Here is a 26,601-nt window from a genome sequence, read left to right as displayed (position 1 = left end):
AGCCTTCTGTAAGAGTATTATACATTATTTTCTCTAATTCATTGCATTTTCATTGAAATTAATGAAATATTTCCATAAATATAATTTAGTGATTTTTGCATTGAAAAATGTTGGTTGGCAGAACTGATTTCGTTAAGGCAAATTGATGAATTGACAGATAGAGCCGTGGCGGAAAGTTCGGAGTACCAACATATAATAATAAAATATAACCATGAAAACTGTGCGTTTCAGATATATTCACGATTTTGTTCTACAAGATGTGGAAGAATGAACGGAATAACCACAGAATTAGAGAAAAATAATTCCATAACTGGATTTTAGTTTTTCATTTTCTGTAGAACTCTATCGCTTCTCAAGTTTTGTCAAATAAGACTTGAGAATGATAGTTGTCCAAGTCTGACATATATTAGCTGTCAATGATTTTGAGTTGACTACTTCACATTAATTCTACATCACCTACACCTCAGACCTAACACAACAAAAAAAAAAAAACAATGGTAAAACAACCAGCAGCCCCCCAGAACACCCCAAAATCGGAAGAGATTCGAAAAACCGTTCGTTCACTATCAAAATTCAGCAATACCTCGAACGAGAAGCAAAAGCCTTCGAAAAATGGTAAACACTCAGACAGAATGAGGAGAAGGAGTTTGCCAGGCAGTAATTCCAGTAAAATTTCTGATCTATTGGCGATAAAATCCTCCACGGATATCAATCAGGTGCACTGCTCCTGCGAGAGGCTTCACAACGAACTGTTCATGTTCGTCAACGACTTCATAGGTTCTCAAGAGTATCAAGATTATCTGGATTTCAAAAGGTCAATAATAAGGAAGGATAAAATAATTCAGTGTGACAGTAAAGATTTTGAAGAGGTAGTGGATGTTCCAGTTCCAGAAAAAAAGAAGAAGATTGATAGGCTGAGAATACTGAGTCGAAAAGCTTTGAGAGTTTTCTTCCTAGAGGCTCAGATCGAGAAGTATTTGAATGATTTAAAGAATGCGGAAATAGTGAAGAAACAAGAAGAAACCATCGCCACAATAAGGGTGTGAGCACTATCACAATTTATATTGTTTATTTTAAAAGAAATATGACACGACAAAAATTTTTTTTTAACGTTGAAAGAAAGTAGTATATCTTTTCAGTATCAAAACACTATGAAATTCTTCGTGCGAATATTCGATATTTGATGAATGGATTGAACTGCATACATTTTAAAAGCTATAATGGTGTGAGATCTCCTTTAACAACATAAAGTCACCTAGTCGGTGAAAATATATATCAACCCTCAATGGAAATTAGACTAATCACAATAAATATATGTACTTTTATGGAACAAGAATTGGATCAAAATAACATTTGTTAAAATCTTACATTTTTTGACAGGACTTTCAAATGGAGAGAATCCAATATGCGCAGAGAACTGCTCACATAAGGTTTATAATGCTATGATCGATATGCTGGCAGAAGATAATCCAGATGAAATGGAACTAGTGGGAAATTTAGATCCAAAAATTGAAAATCTAAATGAATTGAGCAAAGAGATATATGATAGTCTAATGGAAGCTGATTGTAGTCGACAATGTTTCTGAGAGTAACGTATTTGTAACTTTTTGAAGAAGTTTGAAACTTTCCATTATAACATTTTGTGAATTTGGTGTCCTGGTGAAAAATTGCTCACCTTTCTGAAGTCATCTTCGAAGAATACACGAGGATTAGACTAATCAAGATGAGGATAAATTTCCATATCTCATTCGGGCAACAACACCTGATTCTAGAGCTCGACATAATTAGTAAACAGTTTTCTTCCGACTGAAGAGAATTATCCAAAAGTTGAAGAAAGCTTCTAATCAAGATAAGGCAATAAGGATCTCTTACTGAACAGTTATGTGAAAGAACTCTTGTCACTGGTTTTGATTGAATACGTTGCACGAGAAGGTCAAATTGACAAAATAGAATCCCAATAGAGAGCCCCTGAAGCGCTAGATGTTACCTCTGGATCATGAGCAGTTTATCTTTTATGATAAGTCTAATATCCATCTAGGGTTCATATATACTTACACATCCCCAAGAATTTAGCGCTCCAACAAAAATGAGGCAAGGGTTTAAGGTACATTTTCTTCGAAACTACTTTTTTTTTTTACGTTTTTTCTAATGAAATGTAATTTTATTCTGAACGTTAGTGTGTAAACGCATAATAACCGCTATTTCATAAATACCGGCTGTAGTAGTTAAAACCTGTTTTTTTTTCATAAAATTCGTGAACCTCTGTAGAGTGTAAACAGTTACATTTAAAGTTAGAGGTGAACTTACACTGAGCCTGATCTTTTCCATTATTTTCCTTTTCGATTCACTTCATTATCTTTCTTATTACTCGAGAAACACCATTTTATAGCGTTACATTAGAAGTATTAGAATTTCATGAAAAATGAAGATCCAAATTTAACAATGAAAAAATGAAACAAAATAAAAAGAAACAATTGTGTCACTGTAATTGTATACTCTATTGTATTTTGTAAGGATTGAAAATTGGCGGTGAGTTGCTCAAAAGTTTGCTTAAAGAATTTCAAGTTTGATCAATTTTTGTGATTACGTAAACTGTCAGTTCAAAAACACACGCGAACCCCACTTCTGACACAAAGTGTTACGTTTTTCTGTTGATCAAATCGGTGCTTTTTACTAACACTAATTTATTTGTCAATATACACAATCATATGCAACTATTTACAGATAATTTATTTCAACTACTACATTGATTTATTTCCACTTATTTATATCTTCTTGAGTGTATGGCACTGACTGCTGTTTACGTCGACACAGCCCTCCTCTGCTTCTTCCATTAGTTTTTATACCGCTGTGATCTCTCTCTTGATCTTCCTAGACAGCTCTCGGTGCGCCCAGTGTTTGCGAGTTCGTTACATTAGATACTCTATGAACGAAATGAATGAGAGCTCAATATAATTTTCTATGGTGCTGTGATAAACTGACGTTACTCAGGTTTTCTTAGGTCAATGTCAGTTTCTATTACCTTGCCTTCAGTAATCATTTGAATCTATTCTGAATTTGAAATCCGAAATTGAATTTATATCAATGTCTGTTACTTATATACCCAAACGTTGCGTAAGTCTGGCTGTTCAAAAAATTGTCTACAACTTGTCTGGTTTCAAAAAGTACGGTTTGATGAGGGATGATCTATTAGATGAAGATAGAGCCGATGTGCAGGAAGCCCTCAAAAGATTGGACGAAAAAATCCTCGATGAGAGGAATTACCGTTTAATTAGAGCTGCACAATTGTCTCTTGAGAAGCATATCTTGCCGAAAGAACAATGGACAAAGTTTGAAGATGACAAATTGTACCTTACTCCAATTGTTAAACAAGTTCGCAAAGAATGGGAAGAAATGGAAGAATGGAACAAGAAGTACTGAGCATTAATATCCGAAAATGAATTTGTTGATTATTCAATCATCGATTTTTAATATGTTTGACTGTTAAAATGAAAAAATCAATGTTTAGTATGTTAATTTTTATGATGAGAAGGAAATTTTCGATTCTGGTTTTTTCTTCCATATACTTGTTCGAAAAAATGTTTTCTTGTTAATAACCCTATATAGGTAATAGCTATATAGTGTGTTAATCAATAGTTTTTGAAAATTGAACTGAAAATAAAAAAAAAACTATGATACCAAAAATTTCACCAAATATATACTTGCTACTTTTTTTTGCATGTGAGTGTATACAGAGTGGCCCACGGTCGCTGGTACCCTAGACTTTTGACGATTTCATTGAAAATTTGGTTTCTTGGGTAAAAAACACTGCTCTATCGTCCCTGAGTCTCCTGTTTTGAAGAGATGTTATTTGGATCCGACCCCCGAGATCTTATTATGTCGCAGTCTGGATAAATGTTATATTAGGGAATCGTAAAAACTGGAGTAAAACCTTTTCCTAAGCTTTTATATCAAGACAGGGTTTGGGTGTCTCACTACAGAGCAAAATTCATATTTGGGCCTGATCAACGCTTTGTGAATAATAAAATTTTATTTTTATTTTTAAATACTTACAATGCCTCAAAATCAATCCCAGGCATTACCTTAGTAACGATACCGACTTCCTCTAAATAATTTCTCACAGCTTGAGTGGAGCGAGGCCTGACATCATCTTGCATAAATTGCCCTATATATGGCGCAAATGCCATTTCATGTAGTTTTAATATCTCCACTATGTACCTTTCAGTTGTAAGTTTTCCAATAATGATCACAAGTTCCGTGCGATCAGTCGAAGAAATAAAACGGTTGTGTGACTAAAATGAAATATTTTACTGATTCTTCGATAACTCCAACCTTCCTCAGACAATATTATTGTTTCGAGCAGATTCCAGCAGCATATTCGTTAATAAAGAATCTGCAAAAAATAATACCCTGACAATAAGCATTCTTCTCTTGGTTCTTTTCATAGATTGCTACTAAGTCTAATGTTTTGATACACCCTGCTACTTCCGTGCTGATAATGATAACTAAATTCAATAAACTCATGTCATGCTATAAAATTGTGTAATAAGAAAGAATAATTTGTAGTAAATCGGAAATTTGGAAATTATTGAAATTATCGTAGTAAATCGGAAATTTGAAAATTATTGAAATTATTGGGATTATTATTCAGAAAGAATATACGTCAAATTCAAAAGAGCGATCGCGACTTGTGTAAACTGATCTTATCTTAGAAGCAGGATGTTTTATTTTACAATTATTGCTTTTCTTAGTTATCATCTGACTGCGTTGGTGAAATCGATATATTCTTCAAGGATAAGAAAAATAATTTGGATACGGGGAAATCTTGACTTATCTGACTTCGATACATACGAAAAACCGTTATGGTCGTTCTCAGATGACACAGCAAAAAGTTCGTTAGGCAAAGTCGAAGTATGGTTTTTGTTGAGATGACAGAAAGGTCTAGTTTGAAGCCGAGGTGGGGTCTGTTGACGAAAAATTGAAGAAGGATAAAAAATTTTCTAACCAATGATCTAATTCCCATGGTATCTTGGGCAATTGTTGGGGCGTTCTTGAATGAGTACGAGGTTTCGATTTTGTTGAGGTTTAAGGAGGAAATCAGTATCGCTTAGGGTCTCTTATTGAGAAGGTTTCAGAATTCGAACGTCGCGGTCGGTCGCGAAACTGGACTTAGATTAAAACAATTTCTTTTGAAGATCAGAATAATTTTTAACAAGGTTGAGTCAAAAATAAAGGAAATTTAGTAGATGATAGAGAGTTGAAGGAATTTGAAGTTTTTAAGGAAGAAGGAATTGTTTTATCTCTGAGAAAGGTCTAAATAGAAAACGGGGGTTTTTTGGGATAAAGTTTTAGAATTTGTTTTGGTATGAATTAGATTAGCTCGGATTGCGCGAATCGGGAATGGAGTTATTGAAAAATAATTACACGTTTCGAGTGAAAACTTTAAAGAAATTAAAACTAGGTCCAAGCCCCCCTAACTATTACATACTAAGGCTTGAATAATTACAAGATTAGCAGAACTATAATTCCGCTTTACTTTGGCCCCCCAAAAACAATCCTTGGCCACGATAGATTTTTCGCGTTTCCCTTCAATGAAATAGCAATAGAAACAATAAGCGTGACATCGTGGTCAAGGAAAAGATTGTATGCATATTACTAGTTTTCGTTATGTTAGGGACAAAAAACCTTATAATATTGTTTGATCAAATATTCAACTGATGTCTATCGAAACAATAATTAAAAAAAACTATTATAATGAGTGGGTTCTCAATTATGCACTGAAAGGTTATTTGATTATTATAGACATTTTTATGTTATAGATGAAGATTGCTGAAGTGAAAGAAATCTTCTTTTGTCAGAGAGAGAAGAAACTGCAAAAGAAAATGGAAAGGGAACAGACATTGCTTACTTACTTTATGTGTCGTCATCAAATAGATATTTCTAAGTTGATATCAACGAATAGACTGGACAGAGTAATTTTGGATATCGAAAGGAAAATGAGGATCAAGAGGAGGCGTCATAAGAACAACATAAGAAGTATTATGGAGAAATTATTAAAAGAATACCATAACAACAGAAAACAGAGGAGGAAATTACAGAAAATGTATACCAGGAAGGAAAAAGACAAAATGGACGATAAAGTATTAGTTCACATAAAGGGCAGACAAGTATGTGGAATTTTTTTCTTCTCATGATGAATTCTGGTGATATAATACTGAAGGCTTCACAGTTAGATTGTTCAACAGAGTTAGTAAGCTTAGGGATTCCCGCTGTGAACCAGTCGGGTTTTCAACTAACGTTTCAAGTGAAATATCTGTAGGCATCTCCAGACGTTTCTCCGTCGTGGATTTTACCCTAGATTTCCCTAAACTGCTTATTCTTTTACGGATAAGTATTTACATTTTCTCCATTGAGTGAGGATGAATGATTCCTCTTTTCCTAACTGGCTGGTTTGAGTCCAGTGATTCATTTGCTGAAAAGCAGGTAAATTTCATCCTTAACACTTCTTAAGACTTTCCCAGATTTGAATCTGTTCGCGTACTATTTTATGCCTTTAAATTTGGTCAGTTACTAAAGGCTAGAAAGCTTTCTTGGAAATTATTTCTGGAGCCCTGTCCTCTTATGTTATGTTTTGATTTTTCAGCTTGTTTGAGCTTTAGGAGAACAATAGACAGGAAGGCTCTTCTAAATAGATTTGGCTCCTTCTGAAGTATTCTGTCTCACGTCTATGTGAGATAAGTCCGCACTGGACGAACATACTATTACCAACATATACAAGATCTTATTCTCAAATACCCTCAGAATGAAAACTGAACTATTTATCCTTTTCTATTAGGGGATGCCTGCATGAATGATCCATCGAAGAGCTATATTATGTTTTGAAACTTCGTTATTAGAATTAAGCATGTTGAAGCCTAAGGATATTATATTCACAACAAATTATTAACTTAGAGCGAATAGATATAAATCGTTACTCAATACGTCTCGGGCTTGGCGCACAGACGGCACAGCCACTGCCATACCACGTTTACTCGTTAGTTTTATTTTATTTAGCGTCTGGTTATCTAGACACAAAAAAAATCATCAGGGTCGCTAAAAGGAAGGTCTATCATTATATGATATCAGACATGTTGGTCTTTAACTTTTAACGTTTTGAGTCTAGTTTGGTCTGAGCTGTGTGTCCTTTATCTTTGGGTTCTCTGGATATCGCTACTACATGTGAAGCAACAGCGTTTGTGCTGACAGTTGTATATTGTCTTTGTTTGGGAGCCCTGCTTCCTAGTTTCCTTAATAGTACCCACCCTTGTCTGCTCGATATCTGGAAGAAAGCTATCCACTGTTCCTGTTTACTTTTGCTGTCTAGCCTCATTTGGGCTATAGAGTAGCTCGTCTGCTGTCTCTTGATCATCAATGTCAAGAAAATTTTGGTGAAGTTTGTGACTGTTTTGCAAACGTTCCGAAATGTATCATTTTGGGTAGCCTCTTGGTATTTTTCAGCACTCCTTATTACGGCGCCAACAAATCTTTTTATAGTGTTTGCTGGTAGAGGGTATGCTGCCTAAGAATCTAGTCTAGTTTCGTGGAGAACCTTGTCCAGTAGGCCAATTTGAAGTTCCACCCTCAGTTATGGAAATATGTAATAAGGGGGATTTCTGTTCCTATTTATATCAGGACTGAACTACGCTGGCTGTGCGGGAAATTGGAAAGAACAGTCCGTAGAACTAGAGGCTGAAATCTGTTGTCTCAAATATGAATTGGTCTTTAGCATCTAACACAAGGATGAGGTGTTCATCTTCTGAACATTTTACAATTGCTATGCCATTTGGGTGACAGTCTTTGTACTTTCATTGTTCATGATGGCTGCTATGATCTCCCACGTATATAGTATGATGGGTGTGTGTTTGGATCACTTTGGATGGCCACAACGCAGCTGACGGCTTGTAAGTGTTGTAGATGTTGATGCTTCCTATTTTATGACGACCTTATGGATGAGCTTCCTGTATAGCAACTAGATTGAAGTTGTAATGAAGGTGTTTTGATACTCGTAGAAACTGGCTCTTCGAGTTACTCATAGTTTCACTTTCTTCGTTCTAGGTTGAAAATTCGAACAGAGGTTTCGAATTATCTAGTCCACAGATCCTGAACAGAATGGTTAGTTCTATCTGGTAGCATGTCTTCCTTTGAAGGTGATGCAGAATGTAAAATGTGATATGTAGAAATGTGTCTTATGGTCAGGAGATCGACTTTATCTGACTGCCAGTTTTTCCAGCTCATTTGGTGTACCAGCTTAACACCTCGTTAGTAGTTAAGTTAAGTCTAGATCGATATATTGAAGGTTCAGTGACGCTACATTGGTGCCGAGCTTGCCCACTACTGATCAAAAGCTGTTTGAAACTATTCAACCGGTATAAACAGTATTTATTGCGTCGATATGGAACATGGACTCTTTACTACACTTCTGAGTCCTGGGAAAGAAATTTTCCCCAATGAAGAAGTGATTGCCGAGGTTGAAGCCGATTGCGAAAGTAAAGACAAATATGTTTACGATAAACGTATTACAGAATTGGAGTACATGCTTGAAGATGTTATGAATGCATTTATACAGAAATTAATTTATTCTTACTTGTTAGGCTAGAGAATTGTTGAGTGACGTGTAAGTTTTTTCAGCTGAAAACAATGCTGACAGAACATTAATTGTTGATGAACTGATGAGTTCTGATGTCGATTATTTTGAAACGAAAACATTTTATTATTTTAGAATTCCAATATAATAATATCATCAGTGCACAATGTTCGTGAAAGGAATTTAGTGAAGGAAGCCTTCGAAGAGGCAGGAATTTGCTTGAAAGAAGAAGATATAACAATTTCTGGACAACAAGGTTTCTGTGATAAAGCCTGTGTAACTGATATTCCTTACGAAACCAGCGATAAGAGCATGCAGGAAAGTTTGGAGAAGGTGGGTGAACTCAAAATATCGATTGAGGACAAATCAGTGGAAGCATTAAAGTTTCCATATTCGTCATCCATATTCCCTTCTTCTTCTTCTTTATGTGCCGTCTCCTTTAAGAAGGTTGGCTATCATCATGGCGATTTTTACCCTTGAAGTTGCGGATCTGAACAATTCAACAGAGCTACTGTTGTACCACTGCCTTAGGTTGTTCAACCAGGAGATGCGTCTTCTTCCTATACTTCTTTTACCCATATTCCCTATTCGTCCAAAACTGACTATATTTGAACAATAAACCTAATATTCAATATCAGTATATTTTAGAATTCAATTGAATTACAGAAGAGTAAACCTCCTATGATTCAATTGAATTTTTGAATATAGTAATACGTGAATATTAGGTTAGTTGTTCAAATATAGAGGATAAACGCCAAATCCATTTATTTTATGTTGTAGAACATTTCGTTTCAATTTTCCCAAGAGCAAATATTCAAAATGAGGCTTGACGAGAATGCCAAACAGAAACTAGGGAAAATTCAATCATTTATTGAATTCGAGGACCTTTTGGAAGCTCGACATTTCTTCTGTACCTGTGAAAAAGAAAGGAAAGAAAACGAAGAAAAGGAAATAGATTATCCTGACGATGAATCGATATTTTCAAATCCTGATCACATCAGTTTCAAGGTGAGAAAAATTTCAAAGGAGTGAATAAAACAACCGAGATTCTCTTGGATTCACCAATTTTTTCTCTCGAGAAAATAGATACACAAATAAGTTTTTCTGAGTGCAATTTCAAAGTTATACTTACCATAACAATGAAGAATAAACTGTATCATAGTTCAAGACTATAAGATAAGATTCAAGACATAAAATATTTTCATTTCTTATGAACAGAAGACATAGAGATGAAGATATTTTTTCATGCTTTTCTTTTTTTGAGATTCGTTCATAATATAATTGAATTTTAATTTATTTTCAGAACTTTACAGTCGGTAAGATCTACTACAAAAAATTGGTCCTGCGAAATAAGACTGGGAGTCCAGTGAAAATAAGGTTCTTCAAATTTTACTTCGAGGATATAAAATATAAAATTTACTTCGAGGTTTGTAATGATTATTTTATTCCAAAATATTGTAGTGACAGTACTCAGCGCACGAGCTCGAATTATTTTTGACTCTAAAGACTGACCCGAAAGTGGTGAAACAATATACCACCCTGTTCTTCAAACGAGATTGTCCGATTTTCATATCATACTCATAATCTCCATGAAATTCTGATTCATCACTTGTCATCATTTATTTGTGGTACTTTTCGACGTAGGTCACTTTTTTCCGAAAATTCGATGGATATAAAGGTTTGAATTGAAGATCATATCTTGAAAAACTTCAGAAATAATCGTACGATTTTTTTAATGAATTCCCGAAAAGTTTTTGAGTTTTCTGCAAATTTAAGTATCACCATCATATAAATTCCAAATATGCATTCACTTGAATGGCAGGCACTAATTTTTTTTACCTGTCGGATACCCAAGTAAGAAGTCTTCACTTTTTGTCGAGACATGTGTCTCAAATGAATAGTTTTTAGAGATCTCCTAGCTGCAACCAACTTTTGGACCCTGGGTCACCAGTCACTGAACATGTGATGCATAAATAGATTAATGAATTCAGATGTTTCCTTTGATAATTCTTCAGATTGACCCCGACGAAATGAAGATTGCACTTCCTGGTTTACCAGTGAACTTGATAGTGAAATTTCGGGCCATCAAAACTTCTGACGTTATACGTGGCAAACTGGTCTTCCTGACTTGTTACAAGTCCACCTATTATAGGTTTATAATAACCATTGAATGCATTCCTGCAACTTCTGATGTAATATTAGAACCACGAACAGTATCTTTTGGAAGAATACCTTTATGGAAATTCCACAAGAGCATACCTCAAATAACCAGACTCATTAAGGTGAATATACGAATATTCGACTTTTGATTCTTAAATAATAACAACCTTGTGAGTTGAAATAGGTGATTTCGATTACAGGTCAAATGTCTGGACAAAAGCCCACATAAAATCAGTATAAAAAGAGTGGAAGATCCCCTAGATCTTGACACTCTTAAGTACGATCTATCTTCTTCAACCTCCGAAGAGTCAGATGAAGGGAAGAAGTCCCCCGATCAGTTAGAAATGGAATTAATTATAAGAGATATCCTTAAAGAGGTAGACAGCCGATTTCGCTTTGACAGGCTATTCATGGTCCTTGATCGCCAATCTGGGGAAAAACATCTTAAGATCTCGCTGACCCAAATTCAGCATCCCGGGTTTTACTTCGAGAAGTACCAGATGGACGTGTATAAGGTACTTGAGGAAGAAGATGAATACGAAGGGATGCAGGTAACGAGTGGTTGCCTTATTTTCTATCAAATCTCCACTGTCTTACTGTATTCAAGATACATATAAATACATGCGTATCTTTTATCTGATATGCTTGCAGTAGTATCTCATTGAGATCTCTAGATATTGGATGGCTAAAAGAAAACCTTCCGCTCCTGGATACATTCCACCTGATTTGGGCCAATATTTCGACGCTTGCAATGTCAACATGATTCTGGTTCAACTGGTTATTTTTTTTCTTTCGTTGAAAGCATCGACTGCTACGGTCATTAGCCTCTAACCTAACAATCTCCAGACATGTACAACATCCATGACCTAGCTAATAATAAGCCTTTATTTCCAACAGGATACCCAATTACAGGAAATCAAAAACAACAATCAATACTAATTTAACAAGAAAAAAAAAATTATTAATGCTATATCATGAACATAATCCAATAAAATCATGAAAATTAAGAGATAAACAACCCATACACACCCCAAAATACAGTTTTCAGGCCCCGGAAAATAAAAACAAAATACAATAAATAAATGGAAATCGAATACAATATAATGTCATGCGTGTTCCCCTCAACTTCAGATGTTTTCATTCAAATACAAATCACATATATGAACCAGAGATTGAGAATGCAGATCACATCTATCCGCTAGAGAGTTAACAACGGAACAAGCAAATCTCAGTGGTGACTGCAACAGCAAATTAGTTCTTGGTGTACTTATGTAGAAAAAATATCTAGTTCTAGCATTCGGGCGAGGTACGAAAAAATCTAGCTTACTCAGCAATTCAACGCAGTCAATTCTACCACCCAGAAGACCATGAAGGAATTTGATGGCATGCAAACCTCTTCTGCATTCGAGGCTTTTTGAATTAAATCTTGATAATAAGATACTATGATCGTATCCCCTAGGTGGGTATAGTCCATCCTCACGATATGAAAGCCACTTCAAAAACCTTCTTTGTACAGTCTCCAGATGGTGAGCATGACAGTTATAGATTGGGCGCCAAATTAGGCAACCATACTCGAGCTTACTTCTGACCAACGCGTTAAATAAGTGAATTATTGTTGACGAATTCTCAAACAATCTCGCGTTTCGTACAATGAAACCATATATTCTACATGCCGATAAGGTTAACTGAGTAATATGTGGTATGAAAGAAAACCTTTGATCAAATACCAAACCCAGGTCCTTGATTTCAGTAAGCCGAGAGAGATTTATACCTCTGATATTGTAGTCAAATAGATGCACTTCCTTCCTCCGTGTGTAAGACACTACGCTACATTTCGATACATTTAAATGAAACCTATTGCAGCTACACCACCTATTCACAACATCTATGTCTTCCTGCAAACTCAAACAGTCATCAGCAGATGAAATTTCCGCATAAATTTTGAAATCATCAGCATAGGCTAACTTCAAATTCTTAATTATCTGTAGAAGGTCATTAATAAACAAGATAAATAATAGCGGTCCTAGGTTAGACCCCTGAGGTACTCCCGAAGTAACGGTAATCTCTCTAGATCTACAATTTTCTATTTGAACAAATTGACGACGATCGCTCAAATAGGATTTAACGAGATCAGCTAATGCACACGAAAAACCAGAAAGTCTTTTAATTTTCGCGGTAAGAATTTCATGATTGATCTTATCGAAAGCCTTTTGAAAATCAGTGTATATAACATCAACCTGTCCTCCCAAATCTAATTTCTCATATACGAACTGCGAAAACGTAATCAAGCTAGTTGAACATGATCTTTTTTTCATGAAACCATGCTGTTCCGCTGCAACACTACTTCTAACTCTAGGATATATGGCGTTAAACAAAATTATCTCAAATAATTTAGAAAAATTACACAATATTGATATAGGTCTATAATTACTTATGATGGAGGAGTCGCCTTTCTTGAGTACTGGAATGATTTTTGCAGCCTTCCACCTGGTCGGAAATGTGCTGGTTTTCAAAATCAAATCATAAATATGTTTGAGTGTGAGCACCAAAACACCAATGCAGTCCTTCACAACGAAGCTAGGAATCAAATCTGGCCCGGCCGTCAATTTGTTACTAAGTTTTCGCGCCGCCAACCTAACCTCACCATCCGATACACTTTCAACTGAAATAAAATTCTGATCACATATTTCCTCAATTCCATCACTATTAACACAGTCATCAGCTGCATAAACCGACCCGAAAAAATCAGCGAATGCACCAACAACTCCAGCCGGACTGCTGTAAGATATGTTGCCATCCTTCACAACACCAGGAATCCTCGTGTATCCCTTTCTGTCCTGAATAAAAGCCCAAAAACTTCTCGGATCATCACTTATTGAGCGTTCCGCCGATGATATGAAATTTCTGTAGAGTATTTTAGTTCTTGACTTAATAATTGATCTGAGAGATCGGAATTGATCAAAATCATTGGCTCTATTATAGCGTTTATACCTTTGATGACAGCGCTCCTTCATGCGAATTAGCTTGATAAGCTCTGACGTATACCAATGCGGAAATCTTCGGGTCCTCAACTTCTTGTAAGGAACAGTGGCAATGAAAATTGTATTCAAGACTGAATAAAGAGCATCGCAAGCCTCATCAGGGTGAGCAGCACCCATCACTCCAGACCAGTCTTGGGCACCTATCATCTCATACATCATCCTAAAGTCCGCTTTCTTGAAATTAAATTCTTTATGGGAATCATGAACTCCAAAATTATGAGGTCTAGGGGATTTAACACCGAAGTATATCAGGAGAGGGGGATGGTATGGATCAACATCAACTAAACCGGCTGCATTCTCCGGTGGTGACAAATATAAATTTGTCAATACAAGATCCAGCATTCTACTGTTACAATTAACGATATCATTAAATTGCTTAAGTTCTAAGATTTCAGAAAACGTTGATACTGTAATGGACCTATCATCAGTACTATGACCGCTGCTGTACAAAGGAGCATTGAAGTCGCCAACAAACAATAAGTCTCTATCCTGCATTAAATCCAGAGAGACAAGAGCATCAAAAAAATGTCCATATATGATATTGTTCACGTTAGGGGGGATATAAATCACAAAAACGAACAAACACATAAATCCCGTAAATAATTTGCAGCCCACTATATCTATGGAAGGAGCCAAGCTACGTAACACCGACAGATCTAAAGTTTCAGAACGATACTTCCTATCAATGGCAAGCAGCACACCTCCTCCCGTGGAAGACTTACACAAAGCCAGATTCCTGTCACAGCGATATACACAATAATTATCGGTAAAAAGTTCTGAATCATACACACTCTCTTGCAACCATGTTTCACTTAGGCAAATAATATCATAATCGGAGGCTGAGATGGAACAGTAAAAATCATGAGTTTTAGAATTCAAACCCCTAACATTCTGATAGAAGCAAGAGAGCTTATTATGCGTGTAATCGGGTATCATCAGTTTAAAGGCTTAATTGTGGGAACACCTCTAACAAATCTCATCTGCACACTTTCACCATCATTTTTTCTGCGCTCGAATTCAGCTTTTACTCGTTTAAAGTATTCATTTTGCCTAGGGGTACAATCGGAGGAAAGAAATAGGTTTGGATGTTTCCTATATTTTTTAAGTTGTCCGGATCTACTCAAGAGCTGCCGCACAGGAGCATCGGAATTCAGAGTTATCTTTAATGGACGCGGTTTGCCAGTAGATGCATAAGATTTTCCAACCCTAAACACCTTCTTAATGTCCAGCTGAACATCAGGATTTACAAATTTCAGTGCTTCTTCCACACTTTTAATATCTGTCTGAGCTCTAACCTCCGCAGCTATATCTTGGGAAGGCTCTGCCAAACCATAAAGCATGATGTTGTTCCTGCGCTGCATTCGATCTTCCAACTCTTGAACGATTTCTTCAAAAGATTCGAACCTGGTACCTTTGGCACCACAGGCGTCTTTTCAGTCCACTGCACTACCGTGGCAGTCTCAACTGGTTATTATTATTACCTTTCAAATATTTACTTCAATGTTCATTGAGGTGTATCGTACCATCTATTCTCTTTGTCCCGATGAAATAACTGACTACAATGATATAGGAAAAAAAAACATATCATTATGTATTACAATTCTTTGATCTCCAAAAGTGCCAGACAGAGAATAGAGTTAAAAATCCCACTTTACACCAATACTTTTCTCATTTCTGTCAATTGATCACCAGATCAGAAATGAAACAATTAGAAATTTTCTGTAGGAAATCAACATCACACTTGAAGTGGAAGATCATTTCATCAAATGTGATCCTGTATGTATAGATTTTGGGATATGCTTTTATGGTACTGCATATCAGGCTGCATTCAACATCAGCAATACATCCACAAGTTCAAAATTTGTCACTGTGAGGATTCCTAGTTTGATAAACTATTACGTTTCATTGAATGACAGCAACATCGTTCTGAAATCTGGAGAGACTAGAAGAGTGGCTATCAAGCTATTACCCAGGTAACATGATGATATATCAAACTGTATGTAGACTCAGTTGAACTTCTGATTGGAACTATCCACTGTAGAACAAGGTTGGGAAAAATTTTGATATTTGCTTTTCTATAATATTTGGTTATTAGACTAAAGAGTTGCCATGATTACTGGTCTTTCAGAAAATTTCCAGTTATATGTTCAAATTCAATGTGATTTGGAAATTCTGTTATTTATTGTGTTCTTTCAAACTGAAACTTTCATCTACAGCCATGACCTCGTGTTGGAAAAATGCAAGTACTTCGATTCCGACACCTTCATCCTGTATTTTCCAATTGAAATCAAATTGAATGATAGGAAGTACCTGAGCGCGCCATCTATCATGGAACATTGTTACGCCATTGTGAACGACTGCTCTGATTTGACTGTAGATCCGCCCAGAGAGCACTATGAGATGTTTGATGGACATATGGTACTTGACATGGGGACATGCTCTGTGAGCGAAGCAGTTGTCGCTCAGATTATTGTTAGAAACTCGTCATACTCCAAGAGATACTACGGATTCACGAATTTGCCAAGGGTAAGTTGTAAGAGGAAATATTAATTTTTATTTTGATTCCGAATTATGGATTGCCAAGACAATCGTATCAATTGAATACTGAATTACCAGGGCAAACTAAAACGGCGACAAATTGAACACCCTTAATTCGAAGACCATGGTGTAAAAGTCGAAGAAATTATTCGCTTCAAATAATGAATTGATCTACTTGCAAATTCTCAACTTGATCCGTCCAGCGGTTACTGAATTATTCAATTATTTTTTCTGTCAATTGCTTTGATTTTTATGGTTCCGCTGACGCTATTAATACTTAATTTCGCAAAACAATTATTCCATATAGATATACGATATATGTAGGATCCAGTCATTGTTCCCTGTAAATAATTGAGATGGTCAACAGGATGCTTGGAGACCTATTAGTTTCTTCAAGTGTCGAGGGCATGACAGTTTCAATGAATTTACAGGGAATTAATTGTTATTGTAAATATAATGTAAAAGGGATGTGTTATTCTTCGAGGTGTCGAAGATATGTCATGGAGTTGTAAATCTTGAAGAGATTTACTGGGGGGTTGGGAAAGTTCGAAGACAACACGGTTATACCAGATGTGTCACATCTGTGTATCAGGTTCTAGTCCTTCGAGAATATTCGATTTCCAGGAATCCGCGAAGATCTTTTTGGGCTGTACGGCAAAACTCTTATTGGACTAAGGGATGGTACTTTCCCTAAGGGTGTGGTCAAGCCGGAAGGAGGGAAGGATATTCAGAGTGGACGGGGTAAGTTACGGCCAGGGGACAAAAAGTTCGGGTCGAGAGTGAGTTCAAGTCAAGTCTAAGACGGGAGACAGAACAAGTTCGGTCGGTCAACTTAAGACGTACGACGTAAAGACGGTTCGCGGACTAGATTAAGACGAGTCACGAACAAGTTAGAGACGAGACGACCGAAAACTTGAAGTACGACGAAAACGTGATAATCGAAGACGTTTCGAGTAATTAACACTCGAGCTAAAGACGAAATTCAGTGCCGTAGTGAGAAACTTGTAAATTAAGACGTAATTAAGATCTTCTCAGTACTGAGTTTGTACTGTATAAGTGTGGCTTTGTAAATAGATGTAAATAATTCAAAAGAGTTTGATTATTACAAATTCAACAAAGTCACGGAGAAGAAGACGAAAGGCCAGGTAATCGAATCATACCTCTAGACGATCGATTAACCAAGCCTACATATATTCCGTACTCAAAGAAATATTGGATATTTTTTCCAATATTTTTCTTGTATTTTCTATGATCACGTGGTCTTCATGAAATATTTCATGTTTCAATTTTCTGTGGTCCTGATAAAATGATCAGATTGATATTTTGCACGTAGCTTTAAATTGGGCGCGTTCAGCACACTCAACAGTTGTGGAACAGTTGTCAATAATCTATGAATTTTCTGCTGAACGCATTCTACCTATATATCAGTTTCCGCTACGGAGCGTATGCTACGGAGCATACGCTCTATCAGACACAACAGGAACAGAAAATATATTTACCTGTGAGTGAAATTATTGTATTAAACTTCCAAATGTTCTGAAAACTTCGGTACTCTCAAAAAATGAAAAAATTATTAATCATTTCCTCAATTTTATGTCATTTCCCACTTCATTTCAGTTCATAACCATCATGCCTAACTATGGCTTCGGATGTATCAACGCATTTCAAGAAATCATACTCAACATTTTCATCCATCCCCAAGTTGTTGATATCGAAACTTCGCTTAAAAACAAAGACAAATTTTTCCTCGCTAGAGAGTGCACCATCGTAGTCGACACAGTTGCAAATCTAGGAAAATACAGAAGGGTGAGACCATTCACCTACTACACATCCTAGTGCTTCTATGAATATCAAATATTTCAATTTTATCTATCTATAGAAACCTAGCATGAACCGTCTTTTGAAACTGATGAGACTCATGATCCAAGAGATGAGACGACTAACAGACATCGAACTTCTAGAGGATATCTTCGAAACCAAGTCAATTATTCGCCAAGAAATTAATCTGTGTACTTGTTCTAATGCCCAACTGGTGAAATCTCAATCTAATGTGACAGTGGAACTATTGGGAGAAGATACAGAATTGAAGAAAGAAGAATCTGAAGCAAGTGAGTAGCTGAATTTATGGTAACACCAATCAAACTTATAATTTCGAAGAACGTTAAGACGAGTTAATTTTTATTTGTAGTGGGGGGCATTTTATGTTTGCAACTTTGTAGGTCATCTCCTTAAGCTGAGGTACATCCTCCCCAGAAATCTTGCATGGCAATAGGGGTATTATTTTTTTTTTTTTATTTGAACTGGGGTCGTTTTGGTTCGGTAAGCCTTCCAGGAACTGCGACCATGCAGATCTTTTGTTCTCTACCCTACTCATTCATAGAAACCCAGGGAGGTCGTCAATGACGTTAATAAAATTGACAATCTCCTTAGGGGCCTTGGCCGTTACCTCTCTGGTATCCAGGACCGGCTTACCCATGTGAATGGTTCTTAGGCCAGCCCGCTCCGGACACTTGCATATCAAGTGTTCGGCTGTTACTGCTTCCGATCCACAGAGCCTGCAAATCTCGTCTGCTGACTTTCCCACACGGTACAAATGATGTTTGTACCTATAGTGCCCTGTCAGCAGTCCCACCATCACCCGAAGCTCGGCTCGCGACAGCTTCAGGAGCTTTTTGGCGTAGATTGGTGAAATCTTCACGAATTTCTTTGCCTAAAGAAGTCTAGGAGTGTTAGTCCAGTGAATTGTCCTGCTGTTCAACTCCCATAGCTGGACCGCAGCTTTATATTGGTCTTTTCCTATCCCACAGAAAAGCTCAGGTCCAGCAGGTGTTAACCTTGATGCACTTTTCGCAAGTTCATCAGCTCTTACATTTCCTTCAGCCCCACAGTGCCCTGGTACCCATAGTAGAGTCACCTTATTTCCTCTGGCCAGTTGCTTTATGGTGTTACGGCACTCTCAAGTCAGCAAAGACCCCTGACAACACGATTCCAGGGATCTCAGCGTGGTTTGGCTGTCCGTGGTGATGTAGAAATGCGCCTCCTTGAGGTTCATTTTGAGATACTCCTCGCCCTCTATGTTACATCTCTGTTAATGTTATAATAGAAGGTGCAAGTAATATTTATTTCCAGATTCTAATTTGAACCTTCAAGAGTCTCAAACTCACGGCAGTAAAACAAGTCATCACCATCACAAAAAGAAACTTAATCATACTACGAGCAAAGAACTCATCAAACAACATAGTGATTACCAGGATCTTGGTGTCGAGAATCCAATTGGTAGTATCCATTCTGGAACTAAACACCTTCGTAGATCGTTGAAGAGTAAGATCTCATCTGAGTTATCGCTGACTCAAATCCCCGAAGAAGTCCCGAAGGAACCGACTGAAATCGATCTGGAGCAGAGGCCTTCTCTACTCCAGAAAAAGGCGGTGAATCAATTCGATCTGGAACCCCGAATTACGGTGCCAATGAATTCTCTGGTGAACTTAGCAGAAACCTTGTCCAGGGAGTTGCGTTTGAGGATGGTTTTCGTGAAACCCTTGTACGAATTTTCCTTCAACTACTTGGAGTTTCCTGTTACACCAGGTGGATCTTATTCGATTACAACAACTGAGCTACGTCCTCTTAAGTACGACAGAAAAGGTTGCAGTCCAGATAAAGATGAGAAAGCACCAAATTACAGAGCAACGTTCAGGATAGCTGGCAGTACTGAAGAGATGAAGATAGAGCCAATGTACGGCATCCTGAAATCTGGGGAGGTGAGAATTAAGTTTATGTATCATATAATATACAGGGTGTCCACTATTATAGGTTACAAAGAGCAAGTAAGTACTTGAAATAGGGAACTCAAGTCAAGAGCTTTTGAGCGAACTTTCATTTATAGTGAATGAAGGAGTGAATGAATAGTCTTGCAAGGAAACTGTTCTTTATTCAATAGGTCGACTATTTGGTCATCGAGTTGGGACTTTCGGTCGGTACTGAGTGATATTATCTCTTGCACCTGTTTTGAAGACTGTTGATTTATTCAGAGCTTGAGTATTTCATGTATCAATTGTGCCCTTGTAGATTACATAATTATATATTTCTGGGCACTTGATAGTTTTGAAATTAGCAGGAAAACAAAGTTTTGAACGACAACATTTACGGAACCTCTGGTCGTAATTTGTCCATTTTAGGACCGGTGTTATGAAAGTACGATTGGACCGAAGGATGGACCGCTAATTGAGATTCAACCGTTATACAGCAGTGTAGCCAACCTAACTATCTGAATTGAACTAACAAGTTCAATTCTGATAGTTTTCTCTTAAATTCCCTAGTTTGAACACAAAAAGAAAAAATCTGATAATTCTATATGCCTCAATGTTTTATAACCTCAAAATTCTGCCTTACTTTCAACCTAATAATATTCAATTCTTATGAGCGATAAATCGAAATGTCTATATTAGAATATGGGACTTGGTTTGTGTGATTAGAAAATATTCTTTATCTCAGATTTTACGAAGTAAAAAAATTAGATAACGTCCTAATCAAACATAATTGAGCTATCATAAATTCTCGGATATGAAATAGTCCCCCAAAGTGTAGAGTTAAAAAGATACAATCCATATACAGTTAATACATACATATTCCATGATATGAATACATAACCAAGAAAAAATACTGGAACGCTATAATTTTATTTCGAAGATTACATTTAATTCAGGTGAAGTAAGTTCAAAAAATATGAAATGAAGTCCTACCGTAAATTATACTCTTCCCCATTTGCAAAATTGATTTGCTCCAAAATTTCAACACTTATATTTGGATCATCCTTTGGATTTAATTCTTTCATTTCTATTCTAAAATTATCCAATATACCACATGCCACAATGAGCAATGTTTCTAGTTCCAATTCCTAATGCAAGTTTTGTTCATTTCCAGTTTTAAGACATCATCTTGATATGAACAATAAATATAGAAAGTAAGGTTATATCCTTATCTTCCTCAAGGGTCAATACTTTCAAGTGTCGGTTAGAGGCAAAACATCTACTCCTTCCACCAGCTGATCAATTTCCAGTTGAGTCCGAGCTCAACCTACGTTTTTACATTTATAATACGCATTTTGATAGTTGACGCTCGGTTGAACCGACGGTCAACCATCCTTTATAACACCGGCCCTTAATAAACTCAATTGCAGCATTCGGAATCTGAATAAACTCTAAAGATTCCGTTCGGTAAATCGACAGAACATTTTAAAATTACATACATTTCGTCAAGAAATTTTACAGTAATCTGCTCCGAGATCGAGTGCTGAAAAAACAACGAAAGTTTGTACTGTCTTCAGAAGGGACTATCGAATGTTATCAGCCTCTTGTGTAAAGCCGTATATTCAGTGACACCTTGTATATTACATATATAACGAGTAAACATTTACAAACAAGCTCCCATCAGTTCGTATTCTGTTTTCACCTAGTCTATAAAACTGACTCTGGTAGCAACACCGAAAATGAACGAAGAAGTAATTGCTGCCTGTGCTTATGAAGATAAGAAGAAAATGTTGTACGAAGCAAAAATGATTGAAGAATTGAGAAAGAGAGAAGAGGCTTTAGCACGTAAAACTAAGAAGTCTAAAACTAAAGTGGGACCTAAAACTGGAAAAAAGAAAGAGAAGAGTATGATGGAAGTCGAAGCAACAAAAGGTTTGTTATCGAAACTTACTTTAGTTCAAACTTCAAATCTATATCTTTTTCGACATTCTGACTGAGCTTTAAAATGAAGGTATTAGGCCAATTAAGTGAAATACTTATATTACCTCTTTTTTTCATACTTCACATTCTTTGTTTGTCAAAATTTCTAATAACTTCTTCTACATGGAACATTACATTCATCAAATATTTCTATCCGTGGATCTTGAAACTAAATAGTTGATCTACGTGTTTGAAGGAAAAGGTGGACGTCCCATGACGTCTGTAATACTTAGAAATTTTAATTTTCAAGTATGTATTTTCGAAAGTGGGCAAGTTCATACCCACGCATTACAGTCGAGAATACTCAAAATAATGAATGAAGTTGGTATTTTCAGTTGTGCATATTTGTGGAGAAAATTTTTTCTATGAGGGCGTTTCAAGTGAGAGTTACGGATACAGTACTAACTTTCCCACTGTAAAATCAATACCTGGTGTATTATACAATATTTTCCAATTAGAGAAAAGTAGGATTCATAAGTGAACAACATATTTTTATGGATTCGTTATTTTCTAGAATTATCTCCTCTCATAACCTCACAAAATTTTATAAGTCAGATACAATCTTCTGGAAAAATTTCTTGGATAGTTTTCAATTTATAGAATTCACAACATATACTTATATCGGGTGTCCCAAGGTGAGTGGCCTATTAGATTATTATGGAAACTATTGATGGTGAAGATTTCAAATTTTGTGGATAGATATTTGGCCATGTGAGGTACATTTTTAAAATAATTTCACATTTCCAGTGTTGCCGGATGTACGACAATTTGGCAACAACTTTGTTATTTTGAATAGGACATCCGGTATTTCTATTTTTTTTATGATACTCCATAAAATATCGAATCTATTCACTCTTACTTGTCCATCCCTATCTTCAACGGTTTTTGAGTTATTAATTATTTTTCGAAATTTTTGATCAAATTGGCGTATTACGAAAATGACTCTAGTTCGTTCAATATTTGAGATTTAAGTCAGAAATTTTGCAACTCGTTAGATATTGATCTGATCTGTGTCACTGCTCTTGAATTATGGTTGTCAATAATACAGGACGGACCAAAAAAATTCATCATTTGCCAAGTTACAAAATTATGAAAAAGTCTATTTTTTCAAATTAGACACCTAGTATATTTTTCAATTTTTGGAATCAGTACAACACACTCTACAATTTTCCTATTCACGTCCCTATACCTATCTCAACTGGATTCCGAGTTATATGCGTTATATGTGTATATCTTCTTGAGCCATTGTATATAGAAAAACCTCGGAACAAAACACCTGTTAGGCAATTATTGTTTATTTTGACATTTATGGATTGAACTGATTCATTGATATATCGATCTATGAACCACATAGAGAACATAACAATACAAAAGATATTAACACTTATTGAATCAATGTGAAATCTAATGAACGCATATAACTCGGAATCCAGTTGAGATAGGTATAGGGACGTGAATAGAAAAATTGTAGAGTGTGTTGTACTGATTCCAAAAATTAAAAAATATACTAGATGTCTAATTTGAAAAAATAGACTTTTTCACAATTTTGTAACTTGGCAAGTGATGAATTTTTTTGGTCCGTCCTGTATTATTGACAACCATAATTCAAGAGCAGTGACACAGATCAGATCAATATCTAACGAGTTGCAAAATTTCTGACTTAAATCTCAAATATTGAACGAACTAGAGTCATTTTCGTAATACGCCAATTTGATCAAAAATTTCGAAAAATAATTAATAACCCAAAAACCGTTTAAGATAGGGATGGACAAGTAAGAGTGAATAGATTCAATATTTTATGGAGTATTATAAAAAAAATAGAAATACCGGATGTCCTATTCAAAATAACAAAGTTGTTGCCAAATTGTCGTACATCCGGCAACACTGGAAATGTGAAATTATTTTAAAAATGTACCTTACATGGCCAAATATCTATCCACAAAATTTGAAATCTTTACCATCAATAGTTTCCATAATAATCTAATAGGCCACTCACCTTGGGACACCCGATATACTTATACCAAAATATATGACAGCTGAAATTTTTAATTTTATAGCTTTCTGCTTGTGTACTCTCAGTAGGTGCTGAGAGTTTTAGAATAAAAAGAAGTTGAACAGAAAGTTTTAAAATTCAAAATCTCAGCTCAAATATTATGACGAAATAAAAACAACAGGGCCGTATTTTAAAAAAATTGACATAAAATATAAATTAATTCGTTTTTTTTTTTTTTCTCTTGAGAAAAAAGTATTCCTCTGAAAGGTGTAAAAAATTTAATCTGGAAGTCTAAAAAAAATCTCAATAATCTGTGTACCGCCCTGGAAATCTTATAAGCCCATGAAACTTTTTGAGGATTTGTATGAAGTGAACAAACCTACAAAATTTAATCAAAATCGCACTGCTTATTTTCAAGTTATGGATACCAGAAGGTCAATTTTCATAAATCACCCTGTATCTCCGAAACGAACAGTCTTAGGATACAAAACAAGTTATTTTTCTGAAAGACTTGGATGACCTGCATTCACCATTACCAACCACTCATGTTAGGCCTTATAGATATTCATTTCACCATATTCAATCTCATCAAACGTTCTCTACCGAATTCTATTTCAGTTATTCAATTTGAAAAAAGTGAATTTACCTTTCAGTTGAAGATGAAGAAATAAACATAGAAATATCCTCTGAGGAAGTGCAGGTAGAATATTCAGACCTCTATCCAGCGGAACTGACTCTATGGCGTAGTATTGAGCCTTATATACTCGAAAATAACTTCGTTTGCCACGTCGAATATGAGATGGATGAACCATGGTAAGGACAATGTGACTTTTCGTCCTTCTATTATAGTAATTCTGAACGCTTTTGATTTCAGGTCCCATGAGCCAGATACATTTTCTCTGAAGGCTGTGTGCAAAGTTATCAGTCCTGATTTCATACACGATCAGAATTCTCAACGTTTGGACTTTGGACATGTGGCTTTAGGCGATAGCAGAAAAAAGATCATAACAATTCAAAACTTAAGATGTAGGTATTCTCTTTGTATACGATTTTCTCTTCACATAAGACTATTTTTGAAATTGTAACGTTATTAACTTTTTCCCAAGAGTTTCCTGAAAGCAAGAAATAAGTGCACCGTTTATAAGAGAAAGGTGAAAATCTATATCAATCCAAATACCCCAACAAATTCCATCAATATCGTATGTTTATGTCTATGTCTATGTTAATGTTTATGTTTATGTTTATTTTTGTTTTTATTTTTATGTTTATGTTTATGTTTATTTTTGTTTTTATTTTTATGTTTATGTTTATGTCTATGTCTATGTCTATGTCTATGTCTATGTCTATGTCTATGTCTATGTTTATGTTTATGTTTATGTTTATGTTCATGTTCATGTTTATGTTTATGTTTATGTTTATGTTTATGTTTATGTTTATATTTATGTTTATGTTTATGTTTATGTTCATGTTTATGTGTATTATTATGTTTATGTTTATGTTTGATAGTCCATCAATGCTCAAAAGTAAAAATATGAGCAATGAAATATTTCAGATCCTGGAAACATATACAGGTTGAATAAATGTTTCAAATTTCCGTATTTGAATTAATTATTTATCAAACAGATCTCAGCTGTCTCAGATCATTTCAAGCAATCATTTGAAACTTTAATCATATCAATATATGTTTTTCAGATCATGATATAAACGTAACAACCAGTATACTCAGACCTGAAGGAGGTTTCTTCTGTCCGAATTTTGATTCTGTGCAGTTACCAAGCGAATGTTTCTTGAAAATTCCCATAACCTATAAACCTCAGGAAGAAGAATCGGTGAGTATTTTTCAATTCAAATTAAATCATGAATTATAAATGTATTTGGGAATTCAATAGATTCTTGTTTGGCTTGAGCCAATATATGAATCTCAAGCAAGAATTTCGAATTCTCTGGATAGAGTTCAAGGTCACTTGATCCAAACAGGAAAAAAACCTGTGAGTAATAATTGAAGTTGGACAATACCAAGGAATCACAAACTGTCCTTTTTACCTCAACAGGCAAAATAGAGCGGTGAGGATAGATAAGCCTCAAGGCATACAGCGAGCGCCTAATACAGCCTGCGATATGTAACCTGAAACGAAAAGAATTGTCCATTATCAAACCCTGGTTACGAACACTCTTTACAATAGGAATCTCATCACCACCAATGGAAAAATGGATATTCTCACTTAACCTATCACATACAGACTCATTGCCGAAAAGTATTGCACAAGATTTACTGAGGTTAATCGAAAGGTTGTGTTGCTCAGATATGTCCTGGATGGTCGCAAGGTCATGATTCAACTTCCTGACCCCTTCGTCAACATCATCATTATCAAAACTGAGATAGAACTGAGTGTCATCAGCATAAAAATGGGCATTACAGAATTGAAGGAACCTCCAAAACATGTGAGTATAGATGATGAAAAGCAGAGGACCCAGAAGGGACACCTTTGGCACCCCTATGAATATAGGCAAAGGATCAGA

General features: G+C 35.7%; 2 protein-coding genes across 2 annotated transcripts in view; both read left to right on the top strand.

The window, feature by feature from the left end:
- Window positions 1-409: 409 nt before the first annotated feature.
- LOC123674595 overlaps window positions 410-26,601 on the top strand; it is a 42,837-nt gene continuing 16,645 nt past the window's right edge. The window contains exons 1-16 of the mRNA XM_045609518.1: window positions 410-1,040; window positions 5,820-6,167; window positions 8,759-8,956; window positions 9,404-9,631; window positions 9,927-10,049; window positions 10,639-10,905; window positions 10,984-11,334; window positions 15,550-15,797; window positions 16,041-16,350; window positions 17,980-18,168; window positions 18,242-18,470; window positions 19,492-20,120; window positions 21,815-22,040; window positions 24,735-24,894; window positions 24,956-25,107; window positions 25,774-25,910. Coding sequence (XP_045465474.1) covers window positions 495-1,040; window positions 5,820-6,167; window positions 8,759-8,956; window positions 9,404-9,631; window positions 9,927-10,049; window positions 10,639-10,905; window positions 10,984-11,334; window positions 15,550-15,797; window positions 16,041-16,350; window positions 17,980-18,168; window positions 18,242-18,470; window positions 19,492-20,120; window positions 21,815-22,040; window positions 24,735-24,894; window positions 24,956-25,107; window positions 25,774-25,910 — 4,341 coding nt within the window. The 5' untranslated portion in view covers window positions 410-494. The remainder of the gene's footprint in view (window positions 1,041-5,819; window positions 6,168-8,758; window positions 8,957-9,403; window positions 9,632-9,926; window positions 10,050-10,638; window positions 10,906-10,983; window positions 11,335-15,549; window positions 15,798-16,040; window positions 16,351-17,979; window positions 18,169-18,241; window positions 18,471-19,491; window positions 20,121-21,814; window positions 22,041-24,734; window positions 24,895-24,955; window positions 25,108-25,773; window positions 25,911-26,601) is intronic.
- On the top strand, window positions 2,979-3,698 carry LOC123674597 (cytochrome b-c1 complex subunit 7-like). The gene has a single exon (XM_045609522.1). It carries the CDS (start codon window positions 3,085-3,087, stop codon window positions 3,418-3,420), a length of 336 nt encoding a protein of 111 aa, XP_045465478.1. The 5' UTR covers window positions 2,979-3,084; the 3' UTR covers window positions 3,421-3,698.

This window comes from Harmonia axyridis, chromosome 3 (assembly GCF_914767665.1).
Source record: "Harmonia axyridis chromosome 3, icHarAxyr1.1, whole genome shotgun sequence".
Taxonomy (NCBI): Eukaryota; Metazoa; Arthropoda; class Insecta; order Coleoptera; family Coccinellidae; genus Harmonia; species Harmonia axyridis.
Note: the sequence above shows the minus strand (reverse complement) of the source record. Positions and strands in the feature narration are given on the sequence as shown.

Coding starts and splice junctions, on each gene's coding strand:
- LOC123674597 (XM_045609522.1), top strand. CDS start 3,085: ATGTCTGTTACTTATATACCCAAACGTTGCGTAAGTCTGGCTGTTCAA.